Source organism: Semicossyphus pulcher, unplaced genomic scaffold (assembly GCF_022749685.1).
Source record: "Semicossyphus pulcher isolate SPU_LCO1_2020_fin unplaced genomic scaffold, fSemPul1.0.p SCAF_7, whole genome shotgun sequence".
Lineage (NCBI taxonomy): Eukaryota > Metazoa > Chordata > Actinopteri > Labriformes > Labridae > Semicossyphus > Semicossyphus pulcher.
Genome location: NW_027211748.1, coordinates 22415065 through 22440201, shown reverse-complemented (window position 1 = coordinate 22440201; position 25137 = coordinate 22415065). Strand labels below are relative to the sequence as shown.

At 42.6% G+C, this 25137-nt stretch overlaps 2 protein-coding genes across 2 annotated transcripts; both read left to right on the top strand.

Moving 5' to 3' along the window:
- The first annotated feature begins 178 nt into the window (after positions 1–178).
- On the top strand, positions 179–4387 carry LOC138612101 (uncharacterized). Its single transcript, XM_069685415.1, has 5 exons — positions 179–393; positions 1750–1890; positions 2290–2430; positions 2524–2682; positions 3545–4387. Exons 1-5 carry the CDS (start codon positions 256–258, stop codon positions 4226–4228), a joined length of 1263 nt encoding a protein of 420 aa, XP_069541516.1. The 5' UTR covers positions 179–255; the 3' UTR covers positions 4229–4387.
- Positions 4388–7753: 3366 nt separating this feature from the next.
- acin1a (apoptotic chromatin condensation inducer 1a) lies at positions 7754–24172 on the top strand. The gene is made up of 18 exons (XM_069685313.1): positions 7754–7907; positions 9542–9607; positions 9784–9895; positions 10000–10055; positions 10237–13191; positions 14712–14837; positions 15073–15158; positions 17714–17771; positions 19661–19700; positions 20584–20726; positions 20853–20996; positions 21109–21304; positions 21435–21580; positions 21784–21891; positions 22003–22110; positions 22197–22503; positions 22616–22713; positions 22837–24172. Exons 1-18 carry the CDS (start codon positions 7770–7772, stop codon positions 23179–23181), a joined length of 5232 nt encoding a protein of 1743 aa, XP_069541414.1. The 5' UTR covers positions 7754–7769; the 3' UTR covers positions 23182–24172.
- Positions 24173–25137: the final 965 nt, after the last annotated feature.

Here is a 25137-nt window from a genome sequence, read left to right as displayed (position 1 = left end):
AATAATAATACCTTTTTTAAATGTATTTATACAGTCTATGTTTTTTTAGTGAACAAAAAAAAAAGTTGTCCACAAAAAGAGCAATTGGTTTCAATGTCCCTTCTTATCTTTGGCAAAAAAAATGTTTTGCTGGATAACATCGAAAGAAGAAGAAGAATTGACGAAGAGAAGTCCTCAACGATGACGCTGCGGAGATAAGAGAGGCGTATCTATGGGAACTCAGCTAACCATAGGAGCGGACTAGAGGAACGGAAAATGGCGGATCTCGGAGACGATATCCTGGACGAAAAACCGCCCAAGTCCCATTGTATTGCAGAGTTCAAAGCAGAGCCTGAAGAAAAATACGAACCGACAGCTGGGCAGAAGATAGCTCATGTCCAGAGGCTTAATGAGGTGAGTTCTGCGGCGAAACAACGAAAACTTTTACGGTAATACTGGCTGTTTCCCTCTCGTCACTGCCGAGCAGAGTAGTAGATATATCGAGCACATCTTTTCAACTGAAAACCAGTTTTTTTGCACTACACTGTGGCTAAGCGATGTTTCCAATGTGCAGTTATATTGCAACTGTTGCAAGACCGGTACGGACAAATGAGCCGTTATTTACACAGTCAAACCACTGCCCCTGTTTTTCGAGTGCACAATTGACCAAACCTTTACGGTAATTGCGATGAGACAGCTGTTGGAGCTGTTGGTTACTTTCAAATAAACTCTACGAGAATAGGGCATATTTTACTCCATATATTCACGATAATTTCTCCATAAAATGAACCTAAGATCATTGAGTCACCATAACGTTTTGTATAAACCGTATCTTATATTCAGTTTTGCACTAATAAAACCTCAAAGTGTATTCTATGCAGTATCGGAGGCCGCTACTGTTTTTGGAGCTCTATTTAGTACTTAGAGCAGGGGTGCTCAAACTTTTTGGGGCCAGGGACCCCTTACAGGGACCCCCTCATAATTGTAACGCCGATTAAGCATATGCTTACTTCCATTTGCACACTTTGATGCCATTAGAACTAAATGTATTGTAAAACTTAACCTAGATACTTAAGACCTGTTTCACAGTGATAAACAGAAAAACATTTCAATTTGAATCATGTTAATACCACTTAATACCACACAATACCACACATCTGATTCAAATGTTTTGCTCGTTGTCAATCCCCTGAGACGCTTCAGTTGCTTGATAGCGAGCAGATCATTCAAATCAGGTGTGTTAGAGTACGGCGAAACCTAATGCATGCAGAAAGGTAGCTCTACAGGAGCAGGGTTGGAAACCCCTGTTGTAGAGAATAAGAATAAACCTTGCGTCTGAATTTAATATGGAATAAACTAAAGATGCACAACATTGGATTTTTTGCAGGTATCCTTTATGCCGATATTTTCCAACCCTTTTTGCCGATTTCGATACCGATATATTAGGCACATGTTTTTTTCCACCTAATTGCAAGTCTCCCCTGTAGTGGAATTGATATCACGCACACTAGCTGCGAGTTAATGTCTTAACATTACATCAAGCTTTTTTAGGGAATCATCGAGCATGTAGGCAAAATTAAAGTGTTTTATCGGCGGAAAATATCAGCAGAAAAATTACATCTGCCGATACCAATATGTCATTTTCAAGCCATAATCTGCAGATTCAGCTAACATGCAGATAATATCATCCTAAAATCCCAAAAACAAATCAAAGTTCAGTAACTTTTATTCCACACAGCATTAATGGTAGTATCTCTGTTTTATCTGCAGGGCACAGAGAGAATGGTATTGGGAATGCAACTGACGCAGCCAACCCAGCCTAGTCAACCTGTGTATGAGGCTGTACCATCAGAAGACACTGCTGTCAAGCTGCTCAAGGCTCCTGTGGTATGGTCAGCTCATACAGTTAAGGTGGGTCACAGTGTTTTTTAATTTCTCTACTACCCTTACAAGTTATCCGTAAATAGAGGATAAACAAACCCCAGTTGTCAAAAAGGAAAGACTGATTTTATAAGGTATTCACCAAGTTTTAATCTGTTTTAAGCTTTTGTATTATTGCATGGTTGGACACCTAAACTTGGCCAATAAGAATGGACTTGAAGTCTTGTCAAATCGGCCAGTAATATCTCAGGTAGGTGTCGGGCTAGGCTTCTGGTCATTTATAACAGGCAGGTCCTTAGAGGGCTTACCTCCATCGTCTGAATAGAAAACTACATGGACAGACTGTCTCTTATTTTCCCTTTCATCACATACCTAACTGCCTAACCCCGATTATTATCGCACTGCTTCATCTTTATTTTATCCCCACAGGCCGCCGTGAGTAGAATATCAGGGGTGCAACAGACCCAGTCAGCCCATACGACTCCACTTGCACCTGAAGCTATAAAACAGGAAGAAGATTCTGGCATGCTGCCAAAGTCTCCTGTTGCATGGTCACCTCTTACAGTGAAGGTGCGTCATACTGTTTAAGGGCAACTGTTTAGTCACTGCGTTACGTACAGTAACTTGGCCTTGACCCCCTTCTCTACTGTTTTGTCTTCAAAGGCTGCAGTGAGTAGATTATCAGGGGTGCAAAGTACCCAGCTACCCCCGCCCAGTCCGCATGTGTCGGCTAAACGTCCAGCAGGTGATGCTCTCAGGTCAACAACGCCCCACAAGCGGTGCATATTGAGACGGCAAGGAGGGGGGAGCGCAGACATAAAGGTAATTATGTAAAGGTGCAAAATAAAAAGTGTAAAAGCTATTTAAGACTACAGTAAACGGCTATGAAATGTTTATTTTGCACTGTGCATGTGTGTTAAAATGTCAACAATCTGGGCAAAGGAGAATTTACACATTATTACATTTACGCTGTTCTGCTTATTGATAAGAGACGGGGAGATTACTATCTGACTGTACTATGACTCTTCAGCCCTTTCACACATGCACGATCACAGCGGTGTTTTGTTAAAATGGTTTAGCTGCTGGCTGCGTCACAGCAAGACAAAGTAATGTTAAAATGTGTTGTATGAGACGCACTTAATACTTTGGCTTTAATGCTGGGTATTTTACCCAGACGATGGAACTATAATCTAGCTAAAGCTTCGTCAAGGACATGCGCCATCATGATCGCACTTGTAGCTATGGTCGTCTATAAATTGTGTGTTTTGAATGTGTTTCAAATGAAAATAAATTGAAATAGTGTTGAAATATCTTGTATTCACATTTGTATTAATAAATAGCTATAGAAAACCTCTTAACATCTGGAGTACCCCCCAAAACAGGCCGCGTCTTATATTCCGATGCCACTTATATTCTGTGTTTTACGGTAAGTCTCAAACATTCAAAAAGATGCAATAAACCCTCTAATGCGCCATCTGCGAGAGTTTTTTTTGATGTTGCGTTGAACAATTTGCAAGGTGGGGCAGAATGCACAGAGATTGGCTGAATTTGTGTTTATTGTTGCCATAGCAACAGGGCGACTGGAGGGACTGTTTTATGCAAGACTGTCATCACAATTGTTTTGTATTTATTGTGTTTAAGTGATGAGAACTCTAAATGGCTTTTTTCATTGTGTTTTTTTAAGGTGGTACAGGCTGGAAGTCAAAGGAGCAGAATTCTTCACGGCCCCTGGAGACGAGTCGGTGAAAACCTTATTCGAGGACGATTTAAACGTGTCACCAAATCGGTGATGAGCGTGCCCGGCTTTAAGGACATTATGGTTTCAGAGGTGCTCAGACAGTTGGACAAAGAGTGTGAGACTCTCACCAGTCTGACGTTCAACTCAACACTTCGTGAGAGCGACCCCCAGGCTCTGAGAGACTTTAGCTGGAATAAGGTGATGGGTGAGTGGAAGACGGCTGCACCCATTTTCCTCAGATTCCTGCAACATGCAAGCAAAGTCTTTAAAGACTCAACTGCACGTGACACACCAGCACCAAAAGACAAGACATTACCAATGGTCATGAGTGGTGCATTATTGTTAAAAGCGCGTTCACCCTTCATGTCTGCACCAATGTACATCAACTCAATGACTATGCAACAGGGAGGCGTCTCCAAAAGGTGTATGGACCGACTCAACAGACTTGGCGTCTGTATGTCAAACCGCAGGATGCTGGACAAACGTAAGGACATTGAGGAAACACGGGACGGCAAACTAGAAAGCGAAGGACAGGCTGATACTTTGATGGAAGATTCCAGTGAAGAAAAAGATGTGAACTATGAAGAAGGGGACGGCACTGTTCCTGAGATAACGTACATTGTGTCATAATGTGAGAGAAAGCGTTACGTCATTCTTGCGCAGGACTTTCTGAAACTGAATGCAGCTGTGGGGTGTCACTATGTGTCCAATAAGTTAATGTTTGCCAGATTATGCGAGGTGATTTTGTTGTATGTTTTGGCTGCAAATTATTTCAATAAAATGGCTTACAGGTGATGATTCTCATTGCATTATTATTCTATTGAGGTTGTGTAGACATTAAAGGGAACAACAGACGTAGAAAAATTGATGCTATTATTTTCGTGATAACAGCTGTCCAAACATGTAAAGACAGATTTTGAACTAGTGTAAAGACTAAATCAAGAGAAAATTCTGATTTGTTTACTTTATCTAGATGTCTTATTTTTTTTACAAAGGTTGATTGCCTTAAAATGAGCATGATGAGATAATGTTTCTCCATTTATTGCAAAAAATCTGTTTTGGAATAAAGTCTTCAAGATTCACCACTCTACATTTACCATTGCATCGAATGTTAAACTTCCAACGGTTGCTGTGGCACTCCCATCATTAGTCTTAGCTCACAATACTAGTTGAGCAACTTTGGCTTTGGGCTGGACAAGAAGCACTTGAACACAGAACTTGAGATATGTCAGGCAGCAAGTGAACATTTTGTGTTGGAAGCAGGAAAAATTGGCAAGTGTAAGGATGTGAGCGACTTTGACTTAGAGACTTAGACTTAGACTCAACTTTATTGATCCCTTTGGGATGACTCCCTCTGGGAAATTCAGTCTCCAGCAGCTTATACAGTACAATACAATAGGAAAGAATCAGCACACAGAGGGTAAAAAATAAAGATCAAAATATATATATCTATCGATATATATATATATAAAAAAGTACAAAATTGGATAACAAAATATATAAAATATACAATATACACTCTTAGAAAATGAGTGTATGACGAGGGCCAAATTGTGATGGCTAGACGACTGGCTCAGCGCATCTCCAAAACTGCTGCTCTTGTGGGGTGTTCCCGGTCTGCAGCGGTCAGGACCTACCAAAACTGGCCCAAGGAAGGAAAAGAGGTCATTCGGTGACAGGTTCACGGGCAGCCAAGGCTCAGTGATGCACGTGGGTAGCAAAGGCTGGTTAAAAAATTAAGAAGAAGGCAAGCCGGTGGAGGAAGTGTGATGCTTTGGGCAATGTTCTGATGGGAAACCCTGGTTCCTGCCATTCATGTGGATGTTACTTGACACGTACTATCTACCTAAACATTGTTGCAGATAAAGTACACCCCTTCATGGAAACAGTATTCCCTGATGGCAGGGGCCTCTTTCAGCAGGATAATGCGCCCTGCCACACTGCAGACATGGTTCAGGAAAGGTTTGAGGAGCACAGCGAGTTCAAGGTGTTGACTTGGCCTCCAATTTCCCCAGATTTCAATCCAATGGAGCATCTGTGGGAAGTACTCGACAAACAAGTCCGATCCATGGAGGCCCCACCTCGCAACTTACAGGACTTAAAGGATCTGCTGCTAACGTCTTTCCAGATACCTCAGCACACCTTCAGAGGTCTAGAGGAGTCCATGCCTCGACGGGTCAGGGCTGTTTTGGCAGCAAAAGGGGGTCCAACAAAATATTTGGCAGGTGGTCATAATGTTATGGCTGATCGGTGGAAATTGTTGCATGATTGGCAGGTAGTGCTTGGATATTGAGGAATTTTAACCTTAGACCTTCGTTTCAAACATATCAGCAAGTTAAGGCAACATTGCATCTTGTTTTCTGTTATTTTTGCTGGTTTAAAACTTAAAATGTTTACAACAGTCAAAATGTTCTGATAAAATGCGTAAAAAACATTCACACATCATCCTGCTGCAGCTCCTGGACCCCTTCTCTCAGGTTCTGCAGGGAGGCCTTCAACTAATCCTCACCTGGCTGCACTGCTCTCTCAGCTGTTGTGTGGACTTGTTGGCTAGTTTGAAAGCAGCAACTCCTTTATTGTCTCCAGCTCTACCTCCTGCAGGGACAGACTCTCTCGCCTCTGAGACACTCTGCTGTGTAGTTTACAGCAGTGCACAGAATACTATCCTTGTGGCTTGTTGTCTTCTAGGCTGCTGTGTATCATTACTGTCTTTCTTCTTGTCCCTGTTTCTCAGCTTGATTACTGAAAAAGTCGTCTAGGCCGGAGCTAAAACATAACCATTGTGACGTTTACCACAACCCACACATTATTATATGATGACCCAGAGCAGTGACAATAACCACCACAGCTGGCTGATAATTTACAAAAAGGACACAAATATGTCCTGGAGGTTCCCACAGATAACATCATTTTTAGTGTGGAGGACAAGAAACATTTGAGAACTCAATTCAAAGAGTTAGTTGGAAGAGTGTTTATATCTATTACATTTACCATGAATAACACGGTCGGAGTCTAAATAAAAAAATAAAAAAACGTCACAATTATCTGCATTTTAAGATGTAAATGTTTTTAATGGTTTTGAGTCTCCATCTCTTTAACTCAAATCACCTTATTGTCGGCATAACTGAGCTAAAGTTAGCTAAAATGATCGTCTCGCTGTGTTTTTTAATATGCAGCTAATTTTCCAATCCCAGTAACAAGAGATTATGTTCTTAAAGAATTTGCAGCTGAAGAGGTAAAGAAATTAAGAAAAAGATATATTTCGTTTCCACTTCCCCCTTAAAGTAAAAGAGGTGAACTTTCAATTTTTTAATGAAATGTATCCAACAAACGAATTTTTAAGACTGACATTTAATTTTGATGTTAACAATTGTGTATTCTGTGAAACCGAAATCGAAAGTGTGGAACATTTATTTTTTGATTGTGAATCAGTGCAGTCTTTTTGGAGCAACATGCAGAGCTGGTCTAGGGTGATTGAATTGTCACCTCTAACAGTAAAGATAGTTAAGTTTGGTATTTGTGATGAAAACAGCGACTTGGGTATGTTTTAAATACTTTGTTGCAACTAGGGGCATTTTTCATACATAAATGTTATAAATGATACTCTAAAACTAAACCCTGTTCTAACCATTGGAAGAATGAGTTAAAGCTCTTGAGTAAGTCACTTAAACTGGTTAAAGACAAGAAAGCCAAAAATGTTAAGTTAAGATAAGATAGCCTTCCTTTTAGTTATGTATGTATTTTATGTATATAATTTATTTGTGTTTATTGTTTTTCATTTTGCTTGCATGCTCAACCTGAAGCAGAAGCTTTGTCTTATGATGTATTTGTATTCGTAAAGTTGCTAATAAAAAAAAGTTACACTTAAAAAAAACCTAGTATGCGGCTCATTAGCTTTGAAGGAAATCAAGTTTGCGTAGAATTTGCGCATGCCTTTACTCTTAAATAAAGTTATCAAAGTTATAAGTTATCAACAGAAATAATATAGTATAGTATATAAAATAAACACAGGTAATACTTGATATAAATTCACTATGCTACGTTCTTTAAATTTCGTAGAAACATTTTATCTATTTGATATTTGATGAAGGGGAAGTCGTCGACGATGACGCGGGGTGGAGGAAGGCGTTGCTCGTCGCTTCTCGCTGGGAACTGACTAGAGGAACGGAAAATGGCGGATCTCGAAGACGTTACCCTGGACGGGAGACCGCTCCAGTCCCTTCGAGTTGCGGACTTAAAAGCTGCTCTAGAGGAGAGAGGACTATCGAAAAGCGGGCAGAAGAATGCTCTCATTAAAAGACTCAAGGGGGTGAGTTCTGCTGTGAAATACCGCAGCTCGGTTTCTGCGAGCTAACGTTAACGGTTAGACGGGCTGATGCTCTCTCGAGCTCTCGAGGGCCGACAACTGAGTATCGTTACTGCCGAGCAGCGTAGTAGAGTTATCGAGGTTAACGACCACTTATCTACTAAAAATTCATCTATTTGCACCACACTATGGCTGAGGAGTGTTTCCATTTTGCAGAAATATCCGAACAGTCGCTAGACCGGAAGTTTAATAAACTTAATAGCTATTCTCAAAGTGTGTGTCGGGGTGATGTTGTCCTGTTAGCTCGTTAGCTCCCCGGGCTAACACTGTGAGTGGAGCGGTGGCCTGGCTCGTTACTGTGTATGCTAAACGGCTGGCACTGTTTGTGTGCATGAGTTTACCCGGGAACTTAACATTACACCGACTATTAATATTTTTGTATATATAATATGTTATTTCAGACACATCAGCCCATAACATCCAAAAGAACAAAATACATACAACAAGAGGACAACAACACAGATAAAATAATATATATATTGTGTTTAGTTCCAATGTTTCCACGACATTGGGAATACCTTGTGACACTGTGTGTGGGCTGAGTTAGAGCCATTGTAATTACATTTTTAAATTAATGAGTTGATCAACACACGAATTTGTACATAACATTTCTAAAAACAGCATGTAAGGTGGGAACACTGTCATCACAGACATAGTCCATCCATACACCTATTAAATGCATAATTAAATGCTGCCTGAAGCATTTAAATTTTGGCCTTACCATAACTGTCCCAACAAGTGGGATGTATAAAGTTGAGTATAATGGGATCTAACATTTTAAAGCCATCTTTACACATGATATTTGTTCATACAAACAACTCTGATGCTGCACTTCACCATCATCATGATATGACCCAAACATTTTGCTTTTATCTGTTAACTCAGCATGTCTTTTATTTAACATTGATGCAATGTATTTGAATAGACCTCCCCTAAATCAAGGCTCAAAAATGTATCCCCGGCCCTTGAGCTGTCTTGAGTCCATGCGAGTCTGTTTGTTTACAGTGCAAGAGGGATTCAGTCTTATTTACCATAACATACAAATCTGGTTTTTCTTTTCTTTTTTTGACTGGGTAATCCAGTTAACTACAATGTGTCTGCTGTATTGCAACATCATAGCATCAAGTAATGTTTTGCACTTTATATATTTATGTGCATGTGTGAGTGAAAAAATACAAGTGGCAAAGTAAGATGCTGCATGGCTGACAGCTTATGCCAAGAGCGAGATAAATTATAAAATGAAGTTATTATTTTCAATATTTGAAAAATTAAAACAGTATGGTCCAGTAGCTCTTGCTGGCACTCTGTGCACACAATCCTCTTTTCACCCCCACTTTTGTTAAAAGTTTAGTTCCCCATAAGGGTCTGCATGACTCTTGACTCTTGTTATGTTACTTGTTTGGTTCTGAAGGGGAATTCTGTTGTTCTGTCCAGTTGCTCTTGCCTGTACTAGGTTTTCTAGGTTTTCATCCAGATTTTTACTTTCAGACACACACGTACCAACTCTTACAACTCTAAAAAGAATATCTGCATGTTCTTTACCTTTAAATGAACAAAGTATCTTGTTTCAACAACAGGCGCTCATGCTGGAGAATCTGCAGAGGACCTCCACTGCTCACATTGGGCTGCAGCCAAACTCACAGGTAAGTGCTTTAAAGATGCTCAAATTTAAATACCTGAAGCCTCTATGCATGTAATGACCTCTTAATTATAAATTACAAAATATGCATTAGTGCCATTCTTGTACGTGACTTTAAAAAGTATGTGCAAATGGCCTTGAAGGCTTGCAGCATATTTTTAATGGGTTCTCTGTATTTAGATTGGTGAGGAAATGAGCCAGAACAGCTTCATCAAGCAGTATCTGGCTAAACAACAGGAGCTCCTTAGGCAGCGTCTGGAGAGAGAGGCTCGTGAAGCGTATGACACAAATGGTAAGAGTTGTTTGAATCGTCCACTGCAACAAAAGTTACCGTACAGATCTCGGGTCATTATGCAGTATGTTTTTTAATTTTCGTTGTTTGTCTTCGTTAAACAGAGCAAGAGGATCACACAGAAGTTAACAACAGTAACTTACGTCCTCCTCAAGCCCAGGTAAGACATTACTTTCGTTCCTCATCTGTATCCTGTTTCCTTTCTAATCACTACATCTGGAGATTCTTCGTTCTCCAAAAGATGTTGCACATTTAAAAGGAACGTTCTGGTAAGAATTCTGAGAGATCATAAACACGGAGTTCTATGACAAAACAAGTCTCACGGTTTCTGTCCTTACCAGGATGTCACACCAGCATTAGCCGAGCAGCACAAGCCCCCTGGCCCCTCTGGTGGAGAGGGATTGTTTGGTGCAGGGAATGAGGGTGAAGTTAACAGGAACCAGGATGCTGACATGTCCGGCCCTCCTGCTTCTGGTTCTGTGGCTATGCGCGTTCCTGGTGGTGAGCAGCGACCAGAGAGGGGTTCTGCATCGAATGAAGTCGCTGCTGACAGCGATGATGAGGATAGCGATGATGGTGATGAGGATGGTGACGACGATGACTGGGACAGCGGTGCTCGGAGGAGAAACCCTAGAGAACCAGCCAGAGCACCAACAAGCAGGGAGAGGTCAGGAGCTTCTTGTCAGCCCCAGCAGCAACACATGCCTTCCCTTTTGTCCCCTCAACTCCGCCAGCCAACACCTCCTCCATCCCCACCTCCAGAGTTGTCATTTCCCTTACCTGACACCCCTAAGCAGAGCCCCCCTAGTCCAGATGTAGCCCCAGCTCGGCGCTCACCAAGTTCCTCCAGCTCTGGGTCCTCCAGCAGCGGCAGCCGCAGTAGCAGCCCAGAGCCACAGAGGAGTGGACATGTCGAGCGCAAGCCCGGCCCGCTGACACTTCTGGCACGAAAGATGGCATCAGAAGGAGCTTTCTCAGGAGCAGGTTGGCACGGTGGCAATGGGCAGGACAGCAGTTCGCCTTCAGCTGCATCATTTCCTGGCAGAGGGCTTCCAGAGGGTCTGGTATCTGCCATTACTCACACAGCCAACACTGCAGGTCATGTGCCGCCATTTCCCATGATTCCAGGCACCAACCAGGGTGTCTTAGGAGCACATGCGGCCCATATTCAAGTACCAGTGAGTGTGCTCAAAGCCACTGCAACAGAAGAGAGGGACAGAGAAAGGGACTCTGAGATAGAGAGAGAAAGAGCCCTTGAGCTGGAGAGGCAAGAGAAGCAGAGAAAACTTGAGCTAGAACGAGCAATGGAGGCAGAGCGAGAAAGAGCTCTTGCACAGGAGAGAGAGGAAAGAGAGAGAGCTTTGGAGAAGGAGAGAATTGAAAGACAGCAGGCCTTAGAAAGAGAACAACGAGAAAGGGCTTTGCAGCGGGAGAGGGAGCTCGCTCTAGAACGAGAGAGGCAGGAAAGGGAACTAGCTTTGGCTAAAGAGAGGGAAGAGCGAGAGCAAGCCATAGCACGAGAGAGGGCCCTGGAGCTCGAGAGGCAGAAGGAGCTGGAAAGGCAGAGAGCCCTGGAGCTTGAGAGACAGAGGGAGCTGGAAAGGCAGAGGGCCCTCGAACAAGAGCGTCTGCAGAGAGAAAAAGAGGAGAGGGAGGAGCAAGAGAGAGTGATGGAGCTAGAAAGAGCCAAGGCTTTGGAGCAGGAAAGGAAGGAGAGAGAAAGGGCTCTTGAGCAAGAGAGGTTAGAGAGGGAAAGAGCTCTGGAGGCTGAGAGGAAAGAGAAGGAGAGGATTGAGAGGGAAAAGGCTTTGGAGCAAGAAAGGTTGGAAAGGGAAAGGCTAGAGAGGGAGAAAGCCTTAGAGCAAGAGAGAATAGCAAGAGAGAAAGCCTTGGAGCAAGAACGACTAGAAAGGGAGAGAGCCCTAGAGCGAGAGAGACTTGAGAGAGAGAAAGCCTTAGAGCTAGAGAGAATTGAGAGAGAGAAGGCCTTAGAGCAAGCAAGAATCGAGCGAGAGAAAGCCTTAGAGCGCGAGAGAATCGAGATGGAGAAGGTCATAGAGCGAGAGAGAATAGAAAGAGAAAAAGCTCTAGAGCAAGAAAGGCTTGAAAGGGAGAGAGCACTGGAACAAGAGAGGTTAGAGCGAGAGAGGAAAGAAAAGGAGAGAATCGAGAGAGAGAAAGCATTGGAGCAGGAGAGGATAGAGAGGGAAAAGGCCTTGGAACGAGAGAGGGCGGAGAGAGAGGCAGCTCTGCAACAGGAGAGGATGGAGAAGGAAAGAGCTGAGAAGGAGAGGAAAGAGAAGCTGGAGAGGGAGAAAGCTCAAGAACAGGAGAAACTTGAAAGGGAGAGAGCCTTGGAGAAGGAGAGGAAGGAGAAGGAGCAAGAGAGGGAGAGGGCTCTCGAACGTGAACGGTTAGAAAAGGAGAAAGCCATGCAGAAAGAAAAGGAGGAGCAGGAGAGGGCCCTCGAGCAGGAGAAAGAGAGATCTAGGATTGCTGAAAAGGAGAGGGAGAGTCACCTTCCTCCATTCAAACGCGGCCGTGAGATTGGTTTCACCCCCCTGCCCACTGCTCCCCCCCTCTCCACAGGACCAGGTAGAAAGTCATCAACAGAGGCAGGAGAGCAGGAAGAGGTCCAAGCTCCTGTGTCCCAGAGTGGAGCAGCAGAGTCCGGTGCACCCATGTCAACAACACCCATGTCCTCTCAGTCCTCATTCAAGAAGTTCCGGTTCTTCAGGGACTCCCCACTTCAGCCCCAATCGTCTTCGACTTCCATTTTCATCAAGCGGCCCCGTAACTTCTCTGATACCCCCCAGCCTTGGGCCTCATCTGTCCCTGCTAATGTCACGGAACAACAGCAGGAAGGTCACAAGCCCTCCAGTGAACATGAGGATCCACAGATGCGGTCAAAACAGGAGGCTGTTGCTGGGCCCCAGGGACCTGTGGACACCCAGCCTGAGAAGGAGACCACTGTTAGTACCAAAATTGTCCCGAGTCCCAGAAAAGAAGGGCCGACAAGCCTCGTATCAGAGGACAATGACAAAGCAGATTCAGAGAAGACCAGCGAATCCACCAAAAAAGCAAAAGAAGGGGAAGAGAGGGCTCCTACAATCCCAGTTGATGCTGCCCAGCGCAGGGGAAGAGATGCAAAGAAAGAAGAAAAAAGAACAAGGCGAAGATCATCGTCCAATGATTCCTCTTCCTCAGAATCAGACTCTGGGTCCTCGTCATCCCGGTCCTCTAGCTCTTCTACATCTTCTCAAGAGAAAACCAGCTCCTCATCAAGAGGAAGAAGGGTAAGTGGTCTAACAAGAACCCCTCTTTTACATACAGTGCTTATTATCTTCAAGGCAATGTGTGAGTATTTCTCATACAACAGGAGCAGCCTCTTCTTTTGGAAGGTGTAACCATGTTATAGCTACATTTATTCACTCGTGACAGTTCAAATCAACCCGACAGTCAGATATGCATTTCATTGCCTTATTGGATCAGTACCTGCCGAATGTCACTCTGTCAATCAGATGGCATTATTAAAGAATGCGCCTCGCTGCAGTCTAAGACTTTCAGTTGCAGTGATAAACTACCATCATGCTGTTACTTCTCTTTGAGTACCATGGTGCAGCGTAAAAACAAAAGTGCAGATTTTCCACTGACAAAAAGACAACTGACCTGGGATTTGCGGTTGTTAGGGTAACCTTTGGGTTAACTCAGAGTTTTCAGTACTACGAAGGTGCTTCACTTCTTCCCGGGGTAGATCACCATGGTAACTTATGCTGAACACCTAACCTGCACCGGAGCAGGTTATGTTCGTGAAAAGGGATAAACGTGAGTTAAACACCACCCACTGACCAATCGGGTCTCTTGATTAAGGAGCTTTAAAAGCTGATCGTGAGAGGAAGGAGGGAGAAAGAGCAAGGAGGGAGAGAGAGCGGTAAAACACTTCCGCTTTGCTGTCTGATTTTATGAAATATATTCATGACAGATATTCATCGAGCTTTACTGAGATACATCTACAACAGAGACTGATAAAAACAATAAAGTCTGAAGTACTTTTGTACTTAGAAATAAAAGTAAGCATTCGTACTGCTTTAAAGTGTGGTTTTAATTTGTTTTTATTAGCTCCATAGTTTGATACAGCTGAAAGAATAAGTCTAAATATGTCATTAACGCAACAAAAATACATATATATGGTGCTCTAATGATGGAGCAGTGATATTATTATATTTGCGCATTTACACAATCTGCATTTTTTTGCTATTTGTCCTTCCTGCATTCAGCAGCTGCAGCTTAGTGGAGTTTAGTCTGGATTATGTGCAACTTCTTCATATCTTTCTAAAATCATAGTTTGCTCTGAGTTTGGAAAATATGCTGATCAGCTGACGGGAGACTTGTCCGTGTTTAGATTGCTCATTTGCTCCAAACAACGCCCCTTGTATGTGAACACGCTCATAGAAACCCTGGGTTGAGTTATTGAGTTGATAACCAACGTCGTGTGGCCGCTTAGCGCGATGTCCTTTCTCAGGTTAAGTGAAGCCAGATCAGGAAAAGAGACCCTGGGTACGTTGAACTCGCTTCGTAGCACAGGCCCCTGATCATAAAATGGAATAGAAACAGAAAAAGCTTTATTCTCCACCTTCTGTTTGCAAAAGGCAGATATTCATCCTTTACTTACATGTGTGAGCCAATAAAAACACACCACTCAGATAGAGAGGCATGCACAGGTGAAGTGGTTGGATGAACAGGTGCACAATGAGGCAAAGTTAAGCCAGTTTTATTTCAGTGCATTTAATGTTACTCTGTTGCCTGTCTCTTTTAGGAAGGGAAACCTGAACCACAGCAAAGGGTCACACAAGATGCTCAGGTTAAGGAAACTCCAAAAGCATCCTCAGAGAAATCTGTAGAGAAGAGTGACACAACTGCTGATGGAGACAGACACGCCAAGGTCAGTTGCTCATAAGTCAAAACACCACCAGATTTTTTTCTATGAGAACTATGTACATCCACATCTTTGTAAGAACAAGTATTTACCTAAAGTCAATATTTGCTAAAGCAAATCCCCTGCTGGTTTCATTTCTGGTGTTTCGTTTCTATATTTTGGCATTACCTTTACTACTTACTTATATGACAAATCTAACATATTTTTTTCTTATTCAACTGCCTGCCTTTTAAATGTACAGAAACCATTTATTGAAGCATCAACCAGAGAGGAAACGCAGAGGAAGAGGAAGGACAGCAAGGAAGAGGAGGAAAAGGACAAACAAAGGTTTGTTTTTGTTTTCGTATCTTAAACCTTGTCTGTGTGTTTGTCAGAATTGCACCGACTGGTACTAATCTTTACATTTATAACATTTAAGTTTGTATTCTGTGAACATGGTGCCTGGTGACAGTTCAACTTTATTTGACATTTACTGTATGGACAATTGAGCCTGCAGTTATTTAAGGCAGCTGCTCCAAATCTAGTCAGTATTACAAAATGTTCTACCTTTTGATTACACAGTATTTTCTCGCTCATCCTTGGAAGTCTGCATCTGATTGATCAATGTTATGCTGTTTTTGGTCCTTCCCCTTTTATAAAGAGAGCCGACAGAAAGAACACATCTTGCAGCATACAAATGTGGTTCAAAAAATATATACTAAGTATGTAGTATTAAGTATTATTACCTAAGTACTAAGTATGATTATTTGTTTCCAGTAGTTTGTTCAAGCCAGGGAAGTGTACCATTTTATTTTGCTCTGTGATGATTTGATTGTCTTGACTAGTGTCCTTACATTCATCATGTTTGTAAAGGATTTGTTCCCCATGTAGCTCTCTAGTTTTTATGCACACAATTACTTTGTTTCCCCCCAAAAAAACTCACACAGGAACTGTCATCAAAAGAGAAGAGCTTTTATTAGAAGGGTTTTGAAAAAGACATGGTGGAAAACAAAAACAATGCAGGACCCTCAACTACGTTTCAAAGACTACAACAGAAATACTACAGAATTAAAGATTAAAAATCACATTGTGCAGACGCACAGAAGAAACAAATTGATTAGATGAAATTATCTAAATGTCACGCAAGATTGAAAGCAGCAATTATATTCCTACATGAGTTAAAGAACATATTTGCATCCTGTTTTGATGCACTGTCTTGACAATAGTCATTCAGCACACTGTAACTTAAATGGAAACATAATGGTGTGTGTATGAAGGTAATGCAGCCTTAAATGTTCTCAGTGTTTGCCATCATGGTGTTAACGGTGTTGTGATCTTAGTCAAATTAAAATGCTGACATAGATATTACCAACCCAGTATTGACCAAATAAGTCACCACTATATTCTGCAAGAGTTACTGGTTGTGAATATAAATATAACTCCAGGATAATGACTCTAAAAATAGATCAAAGCTATGCCTGCCTTTTTGAAATTCTTGGAAAAATCAAGCAGCTCTGACTACATGGCTTCTGTTAATATTCACCAGACCAAACCCTGGAATAAATACCAGAAAATAAGCAATTTTGTTTTAAAAAACATCCTCTGACTAATGATATTTTAAATTTATTTATGCATATTAAAATAAAAAACCTTATTGATTCTCATTAGACCCATTGTATTGCACTGAACTGTGTACAAATCTGAGTTTTATTTTGTGGCCATTGTTGTATGTCGCTTTTTAGGCTATTTTTGCTATCACATGATACACTCCCACTTCGGTGTTATAAGAGATGCGGGGTGTTGAATTTCCCATCAGGCGATTGATGAGGCTGCCTTGAAGCCGGTGTGGCTGAGAAGATGTGGGTCCTTTTTAATACACGATCTTTTTTTTCTCATTCGTTGCAACATGGCTGAGCTCCGTCGATGGCTTTAGCTGCAGATGCCGGCCTCTGGTTTTCCTCATAGCGGCTCAGCTTAACAGCAGGCGGGGGTTTGTTTGACAGCCGGCGCGGACATGAAAGCGTTCAGTGAGGAGTAGTCTCTGGTGAGAGGAAGGTAGGAGGAGGAGGAGAGAGAGCTGGCTCGTTGCGACGCAGTCATTTTAGCAGCAGCAGCAGCCTGTATGCTGCGTTTCAAGTATAAGTTAATGTAAGTCGAAATGAGAGGACGTGTTCACGTGTCCGCGCAATACATGAGAACGTGATGCGCGCGTTCATGTGCCAGGTATTGTGTAGCGGTAGGTGAGCGATTGGCTCGGTCTGGATATTCAGTCAGTGGTCTGGACGAATTCAGCGGGTCTGAAGGAGGAGGACTGCGGTGGCTCTGCATGCCTTGACTCCTCTCTTTTCTTAATTTTTTTTACCCCCATTTAGAAAAATAAGAGCAACGTATTTGTGAAATGACAAAGTGGCTGTTGTCAACATTGTGAGATGCGTTCAAGACGCAGTTATTTTGGCATCACCTGGTTGCTTATGTGTGTCTTAGTGGAGTAGTTTCAACTGCTCATATTTTTTAATACGTTTTTTTACGCTGCCTTGTGGTTCTTTAAAAGGAAATTCATATCTTTAATTTGGGCTCCATAATTTTCTAGAAATGTATTTAATTAATAAGTTAAATAATAATGAATATAACACAGTGCGGCTGCATTTTTAGCCCGTTTTTCCCCCCAGGCTTATTCCTTGCCATTCCAACATTCTTTAATGATCTAACTTTTATTTTTACTGATGTTGCCCTGTAAGACTTTTAACACTACGTGTCATTTCTTCTACTAAACTATGAATTTGTTTGTTTAGCCTTGAGATTTTTTAATCTGATAAAAAAATGAATCAGAATATTATCTCCATCCTAACAGTCTTAAATTTGTTTTGTCTTTCCTGTTAATATGTGTTTTTCACAATATACAGGCAGGAGAAGGAGACTGCCATGGCAGAGCCAGAGAAGCTTCCAGAGACCAGCGAGGAGGTAAGGAGGTCGGGGGAACCATACATTGTCTTAGTCCCCAAAGCGCTTGGTAGCAGAGGACTTGGATAGCTGGACTAGAGCATTTATAAATAACTTTGACACATTACAGTATAGGCCATTTGATAATATGTCTATATTATTGTTGGGAATCTTGATGCCCTTTTCATGAGCGGTAAAATGTGTGTTGGACATTTTTTTTTATACTTGGCTGTTCGTTTGTTGGCACTGTCATAAGCAGAAACACAAGGGTATTTTCTCACTGTGGCTGATGTTTAAACCCCAAATGATTGCTTTGTTATAAAGGTGTTCATGCCTCTTCCATTGCCCCTTTTGGTACCTGCGTACTACCTCTGCCACTACTACTACTTCTACTACTACCACTACTACTACTGCTACTGCTGCACCTGTTCCACTGTCCCCAAGCATCCAGAGTTGACCACAGATAAGCCCCCAAGGCTGCACTGCAGAGGGACACCCCTGGCCTTATTGTCATGGACATGGTTTGCAAGAGCTATCGATTGAACCTGCAGATTCAAAGTAGGGGTTGGCTAGTCAATGAGCCTGACCTCTCTTTGCCTTTTATGCTCTATTCTGGCCTGGTGCCTTTAAAGTCAACATGGAGAAGGGACGAGCAAGGATTTGTGCCCATATCAAGTCAAGGCGGCTGTGAAACTCAACAACCGAGTAGTTTTCGGATCGTTTCACTTTGAGACATTTTTACCCACTCACAAAGAAATGTGGGGTATCATGGACACGTCACCTAATGTGATTGATGAACTGCAACTTGCGAGACAAAGGACATTTTGGATTTTGTTTTGGATTCAGATATCTCCAAGAAATACTATTATTGGATACTAAATGAGAAACCAGTGCTGTTATCTGGACTCAATGGACTTGACAGTTTTTATCGGAACAGATGAAGGAATTACCTTTTGCCAGAGTTCTGCTGCTTTGTGGCTCTCGGTATGAACATATTGCGCCTGAACACAACAGAAATCTGAATTTGGGATTTATATGCTCAGTGACTGTTAACAACATTCAACATCTGCTCTCCAGCTCATTGGACTTGTTTCTTTCTGTTGCAATAAGAGCCTTCCACATTTTTAAAGGACTAATGCCAAAACACCTGAGGATGACTGCTTTGGCTGAAAGCATTTCAAAGCCCCCTCCCCAATGAACTATTGAAACCATCCTGCCAGCCAGCCAGCTTTCAGATTTCCATCCAAACATCTCAGCCACCTTTGATTGGACCCTTGTTGCCTAGATACATACATGCAGTCGTGATTGGGCCATTTCCAAACCAGTAAGGATCAGGTGTCAGTGGTACCAGGGAATAAGTAGACGTTTACTCAATGTTTTATTTCATGCAGTAAATGCTAAGTTTCCTGTCATCTTTGTTGGGAGAAGCAGCTTTAAACAAATGTTTATCATCTTTGTGGCTGCTGCAGTTTAATCAAAATGCTTCTAAAGTACTTTTTATAATCGTTAATCGTAGTTTAGTTTTACCTCCTATGAAGCTAATTGGAGTTAACGTGTCAATTCTGACTCACAAAGTTTTGAAATAGTGTTACTGTAACGCTGAGATTTAAACTGCAGTATTTCCACTAGATCTTTTTACTATGATAGAGACTGCAACTACAGTTTCCAAGTTATATTATAGGTGTTTACGATCAGTACAGACACAGCCTGCTTCCATTCAGTAGACTTGAATTTGAAACAGACTCTGCACAGCAGTTTCTATCATTCACACTTTCAGCCCCCACTTGCCCCCTTCCTGATATTGTTCCACCTTTCCTTTAACCTGTCCTTAACCATTTGTCTCCACCCACACTGTCTGCCTCTCACCTCTCCCATGTATCTTGGGTTGTTTTTATCTTCTTGTGTTTCAGACTCCAAAGGCCTTCTCAGCTCGTAAGATCTCTCTTAGCAGTAAGTAAAACCTCACTACTTGTTTTCATCCTAACCTGCATTTAAAGTTGAGGTGAAACAAAAAATGTCATTTTAATCCTTTTAGATCAGATCCCCGGTAATATTGTGCATCTATTTCAGAATACAGGCCAAAAAAAATACAGAATTTCAATTTCTTCACATTCTTATATCGAAATCCGATCATTTTTTCTTCCTGTAAAACAAAAGATCACGTGCTTACGTAAGCTAGTAAAAACCAATTTCAATCAATAATATCATGACATCCACCTGTCAAACAATCTGCAACATTTAGCTGCAGAGCACCAAGAACGCTCGGTCAGTTAGCTAGCTACTGCGAACGTCTGTCTACGCCCACTTCTCAACGATCAAATCAAATCCCTCTAATGATATGTCCCGCCTGCACATCCTATTTCAATCGGAAATACGTCACAATACGGAAGCTAGATACTCTCGAAATGCCGCTTCAGCTCGACTTTAAAACCAATAGTTTTTTTGCACTTGTAATGTCTCTTTTAAACCTCTGTAAACAAACCAGATCTTTTTTTACATGATCGTCTTTGATTGATGTAAAATAACAACTATAATTACTATAGCTAGAAGTTATGTTTTCCCTTTTCCCTTTTTTGTGTCATCCCATTGTACGTTCATTGATGACATAATTACGTAAAGTTACTTGTGGTGTAAAACATGGTGAAAATGCATCATAGGCAGGGGGCTGCAGCCACCAAGCCTCAGGAGATTGTTGTTTACATAATTTACTTTAAATTGACTAAAATAAAATCTTAAATATTGACATTAGCTCCCCATAATAGATTATAGAAAATCCGCGAACTGGCCCTTTGATAACTTATTAACTTCCATAATTTCTTTCTTGTCCTCCCAGGCAGCAAATCGTCCCCTGGCGCAGGCAGTGCAGAAGGCGAGCAGGACTCTGGGGCCGCGGCCGGTCGCAAGAGGAGGTGGGGCTCCAGCACAGCTGTCACTGCCAAGAAACCTTCAATCAGCATCACCACAGATTCACTCAAGGTATTTGCATTATAGTAGGACTGATGTTAAGTTGTGGTTGCATGTACTTTGTATACCTATAGATAGACTCTGATGAATACAGCACGCCCAGTCATCTTGTTCACTGTCTGCATCCTTTGTTGTCAGTCTCTGATCCCAGACATCCGGCCGTGTCTCGGCCAGGAGGCAGTAGTGGACCTGCACCCGGAGGAAGCTGTCCTCTCTGGGGCTGAGGATGAAGAGAGGGAGCGCTCTGACCAGGACCTTCAGATCCGGCGCACTGTCACACAGGTTGGTCTGAAGCTTTTATCTGTTTAAGTGAATGAAAGGAAACTGTCTTTACTTGCTTACATTAGTCTCTTGATCCACAATCGCTTGTGCTGATGCCTTTCTTCTGTTGCAGGTGGTTCACTCTGAGAACCAGGAGAATGGACAGAAAGAGGCAAAGAGGAGCAGATGTGAGGAGTTGGAGGAGGATGAACTGCAGGGAGACAGAGAGAAGACAAGGGAGCATGAAGAGAAGATCGACTCCTCATTCTCTGGATCCATGGAAACCCAGTCTCCATCTCATACCAGCCATGATGTAGAAATGAACACTGGTAAGGGATACTAGATTCTCTTCATCTAGTTGCATTTTAATTCCCTTACAAAGCCTATTAGTGTCCAGGTGTTTTTAGAATGTGTACAGTAGAGATACAGTGTTGACTGTTTATTCCTTCTTTATTGTAGTGACCCCCAGCGACACCCTCATCCGTCGCTCCATCAGCCAGCAGAAAACGGGCGTTTCCATCACGATCGATGACCCTGTCCGCACGGCCCGACAGCCCTCACCACCTCGAGGCAAAGTCTCCAGCATTGTTCACATCAGCAACCTGGTGAGAGAGCTCGGTCCCACTTTGAACAGTGTATCTTAATCTAATCTCTCTAAACGCCAGGACATCTTTTATAGGCCTGTTGACGTCTGACACATGTATATATATCATATATCTGTGCATATAAATGTTTTGTGTTATTGCTCACACTATTTTCATTTATGTAAAGCCATCTCTTGATTCTTGCTCTGTTATATTATGTGTAGGTGAGGCCATTCACTCTGGGCCAGCTTAAAGAATTGCTCAGCAGAACTGGCACCCTGGTGGAGGACGGCTTCTGGATAGACAAAATCAAGTCTCACTGCTACGTCACTGTGAGTTATTTTAAGCATGTGTTTACTTTAATATGTTGTTTTTTTTAGCTCTGAACCAGACTGCTCTGGTTCCTCTGTCTCATGGAGCTATCGTCTTCCTCCTGTGTTTAGTACTGCAGCTCAGAGGAGGCGGTCGCGACACGGGCAGCTCTTCATGGAGTGAAATGGCCTCAGAGCAACCCTAAAGTCCTAAGTGTAGACTTCTGCCAGCAGGATGAGGTAAGACCTGCTTGTTATCCTTCTGTTTTTGTCTTACGCCTACGATGCTTAGTCATCTGTAGCCTGAGAATATCTCTGCTTTGTAGCTGGACTTCCACAAAGGCTTGGGTGCAGCAGACAGACCCGGGGCAGAGGATCAGGGGCCTGGCCCCGGCCGTGGTCGAACCTCAGGCCTGCCCTCTCTCCTGCCAGAGCGAGACCAGTGGGCGGAGCGCGAACGTGAGATGGAGCGCAGGGAGAAGGCTCGGGCAGAGCGGGAGTGGGACCGTGACAAGGTCAGAGAGTTTGGGAAGGCCGGAGAAGAAAAGGAAGGAGGTCCCAGGAGGTCGCGCTCCAGAGAGAGACGACGCAAGGAGAGAGGAAAGAGCAAGGAGAAGAAGACCGAGAAGAAAGGTAAAAGATGCATTACAAGAGTTACTTTATTATTATCAATTATCAATAGTTACAGATAGTAATAATAATGTAGTTATAGCAATTGCTCTAATATTGTCTATATATTTTGTAGAAAAAACAGAGGATCCCCCGGCAAAGCTGCTTGATGATCTATTCCGCAAAACTAAAGCAGCTCCTTGCATATACTGGCTTCCACTCACAGATGAACAGGTGAGAAACATGCCCGTTTAGACTCTTTGCTTTCTGCTTTTAATGCACAACTTGTCGTAGATATCTATTAAAGTCTTCACCTTAAGTCTTAAAGCATTGCTCTGTACATTCTCTTCATGTCAGTATGTTCAGAGGGAAGCCGCCAGAGCAGAACGGATAAAGGAGCGCCAGAAACGGTGGAAGGAGCAAGAAGAAGAGGAGGGGAAAAAAAAGGAAGAGGAGCAGCGCAAGGAGAGGGTGAAGCCTGCAGCCAGCACAGCAGGAGAGCGCAGTGAGGGTGAGAAGGACAAGGACAGAGACAGAGAGAGAGACAGAGACAGAGACCGAGGTAGAGACAGAGACAGGGAGAGGGAAAGGGAGAGGGAAAACGACAAACGCAGGGATGGCTACCGTAGGCCGGGGGGCAGCGGGACAGGCGGGGGCCGACGCTCTCGCAGCCGCAGCGACCCGCGAGAAAGGCGGCGTTAACGGCAAATCAACGGATGGAACTGTCCTAGAGACCACCCTCTTCCATTTGCCTTTCACTACATGTACTTTGTTACAACTACGACCCAACAGAGGACCAACTGATGTCGTCACCATCTCTCAAATTGTCACCTTTTTTAAAGCACATGTACACCTACACACAGTCATGCTTAAAGGGGACCATGATTCTTTGCAGTGTTGTTTCCCAGAGTGCTGTACGTATCGCTCCTGTCGAGGTTTGATATATTTTCTTTATACGTTTGCTTCTTTTTTTCTTTGGTTTTTGTCTTGACGGCATAGCAGTATGGCACGCTGGGTAATTTTTAATAATTTCCCCAAATGTTCCCCCCTTGCCCTTCAGTGTAGGTGCCAATTTTAATTTGCAATCAATTGTCGTTGCCTCAGTGTTTAAACAGCTCTGCAGTTTGGATGAGGAATCCTTTTGTTGCTGCTTGTAGTCTCTGAAGGCTCTCCTTGCCGGTCCTGCCTAAAGAGAAAACTCTGCCCTCTGTGCTGAGGGCTGCATCTAAAAATATTGGAAAGGTTTGTTTGGCCTTTTGTACAGACATATAAGATTACTAAAAATCAAGTCTTTAAATGAGGCAGCTCTGGGGTATTTTTGGACAGGTGTGGAATAACTACTAAGGCAATGCAGTGTTCCTCTTTCCCTCGGTTTAGTTAAGAGATGAGAGGATTCTCTGAGGGGGGAGAATCTACGTCTGTCACACCTGACACAAAATATAATTATGTCCTTATTATGATCATGATTCTCTTCTTCCTCGCTCCTCCTCCCTCCCGATCTCTTACCCTGTAGAGTCAATACAGGCCTAAGAGGGGAGGTCGCATTAAGAGTTTTCTCACCAATGGTTTTAATATTGTTTTTTAATCATTATTTTATCATTTTAGTACCAAGGTTTGTTTTTGTTTTTTAATTTCTTCTTTGAGTACGCCTATCAGTGGTGAATGTACAAATAATAAAAATTGAAATTTGAAATTATTGTGACGTTTCTTTTCCGTCCTCTCGGATGATGGGGGTTGGAGTTTCTTTTTTCTATACCTCTGGGGATAACGGATATAAAAAAGATAACTTCTCAGTATTTACCTGGATTAGATTAGTCCAAGCTAAATGTGCAGTCTATCTAACCTGTGGTTACACTTACAATCCACAAGGTGTCAGTCACACAACATTGTGTCCCAGTTCAGTCCTGGCATTCAGCACAGGGGGAATCGCTTCATTCAGCAGAGTTAAAATTAAGGATATAAAAGAGGATGAACTCATCATCCAGCAACTTTAACAATCTCTGTATTGGAAATCTCCCATTTCCCTTTATGCCAGGTTAAGGTGATGATCAGTGGCATTGTTCTTTCATTCTACATTTATCCTTATCTTGTGGCTTCCTCCAAGTTGGGAGCGAGTTGCCCTCTGTATTAGCTATTTTCGTGGTACCGTCTCTTCCCTTCTCTCAGTCCATGTATTTGCCCTCTTGTGTTCCATCTCTCCGGTCTTGACGTTGATCCTGCAGAGCTCAGCAGTGCTCCTATGTAATTACAGCCCTATGGTCGCTGAGCATAACATTTTTGTGCCCTGATGCAACTCAGTGTGTCTGGACTCTGGTACGACCAGTGAATCCTTCAACCAACCTGGCAGCCAAAGAACAAATTTCTGACTAAAGCAGCCTCGTTGGATCTCTTAACTCTGGAGTTAATGTTGGTCTTTCATCTCTAATGACTGTTTATCTTGCGTGCAGTGAATGCTTCTATTAGGGGAGAAGTATGTGTGCGTGTGTCACTGTGTCTGTGTCAGGAATATGGAGGTTTTGCAGTCGAGCTTGAATGATATGATACTTATTTCAAAGGGAACATAATTTACTGATTAACAACATGGTGGCCTATTTCCTGAATTTTGAGCTGGAATGAAAAGTGGCTTATGCCGATAATATGACGATGCAAAGGTATGCT